Genomic DNA, 6571 nt, shown 5'->3' with positions numbered 1-6571 from the left:
TTTAAAAACCTTAAGTCTTCAGCAAAATAGGAAAACCCGGGAACTCGGAGGAAACTTTTCAGAGCTGGCAAGAATCCAGCACCAGTAATGTTTGTATTTGTCAAATTGGCAAACCGAGCAAATGAGTCCATCCATGAGACTGATTCGGTTGTATAGTGCTTGTTGTTTTTCACGATGTTTGCTAACTTTCTGAGCTCGTTCTGGATTGATACAGCACCATAATCAATCTCACCTGTCACTACGATACTGACTTCAATGGAAAGCTCGAAGTGTTCTTCTTGAACCGTCAAAAATTGCTTTAAGTAACTATCATCTTTTGCCAAGGTTCTCCTGTCAAATGTTTCATCAACTTTGGTTACTCCGAAAATACCAGCGCCAAGCAACGCTGCTGATAAAATTACGACAACAATTTTCGTTACAGGCTTTGTCAGAAACTCGGCCCAGGCCTTCATGACGCGGTTCCACATTTGAGGAAGGGGCTCGTCCCACGCTGGAACACCCTCTTTCGGTTGAGGCGCTTTGCATAGCGGTAAGCAGTCTCGGCGGCCTGCTCTGATTCGCCTTAAATCATAAGACATCATTGCCACGAAGTATGTGATTATCATAAGGTAGGCGAAAGTAACTGTTAGTGCAGCATAGATACAGAAATACCTGCGAAGAGAGGGAACGAAAATTAGAGTTGCAGGACGACATCGAAAAACCATCGATGATTGGCATCACTCTGTTCCAGGACTTTTTTTATCATCAAGCATTTTGCTTTTAATTCTTGTTCAATAAACTTACAAACAATATTTCGGAATTAACTGCTTGACAATACCGGCTCTAGGGACGACTTCCAAACGAACATAGGAAGAAATTCAGTGTCAAGTTCATGTCATGAGCTTGGGCTGCCTGCGTTTGCTTTCAGTAAGGGAGTGTGATTTTATTATTGATAAAATTTCACTTACTCACGTTAAATACACAAGCTTACCTGGGGGAGCCTTGGTTTAATCATACATACCTCACTACTGGAAATGAGGTGGAGGTGCTGACCGCGAAGGCAACCAGATCAGTCAGAGTTGTCATGGTAACGGTAGCTCCAGATTTCGCCATCACAGTCTTAATAACGTCACTCGTTGGCACGTTACGTGGCTGCCTATCAAGTTCATCCACAATGATGAACATGTCATCGATGCCAATTCCAAGAACTAAGAAAGGTAACACACCGACGAGACTGACAAAGGGAACACGACACCACATGGCCAGTCCAAACCCGGCTAGTATGCCAAGTGCCACTGCAAACACTCCTGCATTAGCGAGCAAAGAGTGACCCGTCAGGGGATTTAAAAACTTGCCGAGCATCACGCAAGCGAATGTGATCATCAGACTGAAGGTGATTGACACTAGCGTGACGTCAGAACCACTGCTTTCAGCAATAGCATCATCTAGGCTTCTTTCACTAAAATAGTAGACTTCAAAACAAGACAGGGTGTCTACTAACGAGGAAACTTTGTCAAGAAAGGTCTTCTCCCACTCTAGGATTTTCTTGCTGGCGTCTTCATCGTCAGGGTCGCGGATAAAATAAACCATTTGAATTGCCTTCGCGCCAATAACGCTTTTATCCCTCCAACTGACACTGCCAAACATACGCTTAAAGTTGAACTGAAAGGGTCGGCCATTGCGCGTCAAAGTTGTTGTGTTGTTGTTCGCTTCATTTAATTCGTCTAGAATCTGTGCCAGGGTCTTTCGATCTATATCACTCTCGTTGTATCTCAAAAATTCCAGAGGGTTAATCATCATGCAATCTTTCACTGACTTAGCTTGAGCTCCTGACAGAGTGACACAATAATCAACGTAAGAAGGAAGTCCAACAACAGCATGGTAAGCCTCGAAGGCCTGCTGCAAGCATTCAGGTGCGAGAACATTGGGATGATTGGACGATGCCACCAACAGGATAATTTCTTCTCGGTTTTTCACTCGGAAATACTCTTCAGCAGTATTTAAGTCATCTACGGCTTGGCTACCTTGCGGGATAAACAGCTTAACTGTTCTACTCTCTGACTCGAACCAAACGAAACCTACGGCGCAGACGCTCACAAACAAAACGCATGCCGAAATGGTAGCCAATGGATGTTTTGCAACGCCTTTACCAAACCAACCAAAGAAGATCTCCAAACAATGCAAATACGAATAGCAGAATGAGGACCACCAGGAGCATGGATTGAGCTTAGGTGGACAGCAATAGCTGTGGATGTGAACAGATTATACAATGAAAGACATAAATTTGTGAACTGCGGCCGGGAAAAGATCATGTCAAGGTTTCATTTCATCGCAATTATGAACGTTTTTTTCTTCCCATGTGTCTGGACTACTTTAAATGCGCCTTTTATTTTGTCATCAGTTAATTCGCCCAGTGATAAAGACGTACGAGAGAAGCTGATTATGTGTATAGACGAAGTAAATTAATGGTTTTGTTCGTGTTTGAAGACACTCAAAATGAGCTAGATGGTCCAGACGCATTATGCGTCTCTAATATAAAAACTGCCTCAAAGGGTCACGGATAGCTCTATCCGCTGGATAAACCACTATCCCACTGTATAACTCAATAGGTTTTGCTCGTGTTTATAGCGTGTGGATAGCGTTGTCCACCTTTTGAACAACCGAGGCCTGGTGAATAGGCAATATATTACAGTGGCGCAATGACTCCAGCTACCAAAAACATAACTTATGGCCTTTTTTATACCAGAGACGCATAATCCGTTCAGACGAATTATGCGTCTCTAGTATAAAAACGGCCAATGTTCTTCTCGTTTAAACTAATCACAAGGATTTTGAAAACAAGAGTACTTATTACCAACAACCGAAGCGTCTGGTGGTAATAAAAATGTCAAAGTTAACAAACCTTGACCCTGTAACATTTTAAGAACTGAAAAGCAGAGTAAGTACTACTAATGCACCTGGCGGGCATAACCTTTAGGGAACAAAAAAATGGGAAGAACTTTCTATCCGGCATAAAAATAACAAGAAAAAACATATGCAAACTTAAGACAAGGTTAATTTGCGTTTCTTTAACACGAATGACAAGCACCATATCCTTAAGAACAAGGATCGCGCCATATGAAAATAAAAGAAAATAGGCAATTTTTAACTTAATGTACCTCGAGCTCGGCAAATCCCTTTTGGCGACGTCGGGTGTTTTGGCAATCGTTTTCTCAGTTGTTGCTTTCATTTAGAAAAGTTCAAGTACACGAATATGCTGATTCCGTCAACTACTTCAGCAACGAAAGATTAGTTCTTGAAAACAAGAAAAGCTCAACTAAGCTAAGCTTTTCTTGTTTAAACTAATCCACAGGGGATTTTGTCTACAACAGCGCTTATTAGCAACACCCGAAGCGTGAAGTCGTAATTAAGTTAACTTTGCAAATGGTTTGAACCCAGTAGTCACATCATAATTAAGCAAAGTACGATCTTCCGAGTGAGGAAGAGTGTTGGAACACTTAGCGAATGGTCAGAATCATCGTGTTACAAGATCGTAGCTTATACCACAATACACATCCCCCTTCCCCCAATTCAATGTTGTGTGAGAATTTTTCGCGCGACTACTAGTAGTTGTGGAAATCAACATTGGAGGAAGGGGGAAGCGGGGATGGGTGTTCCAACAAATGTGACGAGTATTGTATTTGCTTCAAGGAAATTGGCAAATCTGTAGAGCTGTAGATCAGAAGTCAAGTCTCTTTAGAAAAGAAGTAAACTTGTTACTAAGATAAACGGAATGTCTCTTCGCATGCTTTGTATTTAAAAAGGTGGGCAGTTGGTCTGAACATGATGATAATCAAGGAATATGTGTTGGAGAGTTTTTAGAAGGCGACATAATTATAAATACTATCTGTTGTGTAAAGGAACATCTTCAGTATGCTGTGTACCGCATTTCCATGTTAAGTAGTTGACACTGTGTATTTTGATTAATGTAGCGTACACATGACATCGGGGGCTTTAATTATTATCGAGACGAGAATCGAGCGAAATAAGGGCGATCTTCCTTGCACTGTTACTGATGTTGGCATTTGAAGGCGTGACAACGGTTAGCGAAGGGAATAAAGCTAGAGAGGTGGGGTCGCTGACGTCTTGTGAGGTTCGGTTAATAATATATCGAGTGGTGCCAATGTGGAGCTGGTACCAACTCAAGAAGAATTTACAGGATGATGAAATTAAAATGGACTTAATGTATGCAAATTGCAATTGAGAAGTGATTGTCAACGATTCACCGTGCGATTCACCAGATACTTTGGCTCGATATGTAAGGGGGAAAGAGTCACCGGGCATAAGAACCATCCTATCCCGAGGTTGTAATCTAAACTAGTTTGTAAATGTGAAATCAAAAAAATCCCGTAACATTTCCTGCTATTGCGGCACGGTTCACCATGGTGAATCGTTTGTTTAAAGAAATGAACTGTTTATCTTTCAGCTCAACGACGGTTCACCATGGTGAACCGTTGAGATTCACGATTCCAAACCATGTCATCACAGACCAGTGATGGCAAAAGTCTAATTACGTTGTCATATTTTCAAGCCTATACATTTCTTCCTTATAACAAGCATTAGAGGGGCAGAATTTGGAAAGCATTCATTGATTTATTTCACATTGTGCACACATAAATTAACCTAATTAATGAGGCAAAACAGTGGTATGGTCAAAAGTCGGGTATGACAAACAATGGACTCGTTTTGCACTTTAACAGGGAAATTACAGACTTGTCGTTTTTCATTAATTAATAACAGGTGTCGTTTTCATTAGCCTTATATTTTCAGGGTTTCAGCTTGAGTTTTTCAAAAGCAGAGCACCAACCATTGCCGATGAACTGTTTGTTTGCTACAACTGATTTTAATAGTCAGTCCTATCGCAGAAAGAAACGTCTTCAGGGGCCGTAATATATTTGCATAGCTATTCTGACTCCTTGGTATATAAAATATGTCAATCAACGCTGACCGTTGCACTTGATAATCATGTCAGTCCGTCTGGGAATAGAGCCTATTTAAGTGTTCAGAGGACAAAATGTACTTATCACACGAGTTTGGAACAGTTGGAATATTGCATGGCGGCGTATATTGCATCGCACGGCTTCATACCAACGCACACCAATACTCAGACAATATTGTAGCCTACCAAAAATATTAAGATGCTGGTTAACTTTTGACAAGGAGTTGAGATTTCGGTTGATTCTACAGGGGCATAAACGTAACGTAAGAACCGTGCGTGTCTGGTCTTCTCGAGACAGAGGTGAGAGATGATTTCATGCAGAGTGGAACGCCTAAATTGCTCTGTTGTAAACATGGCGGTTCACAGCACCAGTGAAGTCGTCTCTCTGGCCTTTCTGTGGACGAATTCCAGGACCTACCGATACAATTTGAGCAAGTTTTGAAAGCTAAAAACTTCAATCGATGCTGGATTTTGCCGGTAGGACTGGGTGGCTCCACACTCATAAGAAAATCTATGAAATGAGAATCGGGGGTCTTCCCTTGTCATGGAACGGCCGAATTACCCAGAATTCCTTTTGGGCATGAAGGAGGCAAGCGGAGACTGGTCCTCATCAAATGAGGAAAAAGTAGCGACAAGAAGATTTCTAGGCGGATACTAAGGTGTAGCCAAGGTGCGTGCTGTTAACGTAGACTTTTTATCATAGGAAATTCGGCCTGGCCTTTAGTAATTTCTTGCCAAAGAAACGGTATAATGTGAATAAGAGAGTAATGAGATTTATATTTGCGATTACCTGTCCTCTTACGTACCACTTAAGTCAAACTCTACATCTCTATGCAATAAGCGCATTCAAAATTTCCTCATATTATTGTATAAAAGTAGTTAAAGAAAGAAAAGGCTTGTCCTGCATATATGAAAAATACGTTTTCTCTCTCGTTCTCTTCTTATGAATGATCTTCGTGGAAATTACATTTTGTCCCTCAATAAACCTAGAACAACCACTTATGGTCCTAGTTCTTTTTCTTACGTATTAACTAAGAACGCTGCGAAATGCGCTACCCTGATTTTTCCCGTACCACTGAGTTTATTGGTTTTAAACTAATCCAGGGCCGGATTTTGGTACAGCGGCTTTTCGTTTTGATTAATATATCTTTAAATATTATTTAATATTTAGTTATGTATCTGTATATATTATGTATGTTAGCTGTAATGTCTCGAAGATATTATTCTGAAATTCGAGATGAAATAAACTTCTATGCATGCATGTATGTTACCTTCGGCAGGGCGCATGCGTGCACTTTCTAATCTGCGACTCCAGTGCTTACCATATGACAGATAAAATGACTTTTCTCTTGAATATATAAGCCATCGAAATCTTACGTTAAATTGTAATGACAAGGGCGGTTTGGAGCTGTGAGTAGGCGTGGCATTTGTCTCATATGGTTTAGGGACCGACATATCCCTCCCTCAATGCCGTATCGGGAGGCGAGGTCGGTAGCAGAAAGCAGCGAAGGACCAACTGCGTCCAAAAGCGCGAGTGCGAGGAAGGAAAACATATAAGTTTTTTAAAAATTTTATTTTCAAACAATTGTAAGACGCCTTTTTCACGTATCAAGT

General features: G+C 41.1%; 1 protein-coding gene across 1 annotated transcript in view; it reads right to left on the bottom strand.

Moving 5' to 3' along the window:
- The window catches only part of LOC137995172 (patched domain-containing protein 3-like), a 7178-nt gene extending 3928 nt beyond the window's left edge, over window positions 1-3250 (bottom strand). The window contains exons 1-3 of the mRNA XM_068840748.1: window positions 3138-3250; window positions 1001-2224; window positions 1-651 (exon numbers count right to left, since the gene is read on the bottom strand). The exon at window positions 1-651 is cut by the window's left edge and continues 494 nt beyond it. Coding sequence (XP_068696849.1) covers window positions 1-651; window positions 1001-2224; window positions 3138-3208 — 1946 coding nt within the window. The 5' untranslated portion in view covers window positions 3209-3250. The remainder of the gene's footprint in view (window positions 652-1000; window positions 2225-3137) is intronic.
- Between the last annotated feature and the right edge of the window lie 3321 nt (window positions 3251-6571).

This window comes from Montipora foliosa, chromosome 3 (genome assembly GCF_036669935.1).
Source record: "Montipora foliosa isolate CH-2021 chromosome 3, ASM3666993v2, whole genome shotgun sequence".
NCBI classification, from domain to species: Eukaryota; Metazoa; Cnidaria; class Anthozoa; order Scleractinia; family Acroporidae; genus Montipora; species Montipora foliosa.
The sequence above is the reverse complement of the archived record's forward strand: the minus strand, read 5'-3'. Positions and strand labels throughout refer to the sequence as shown.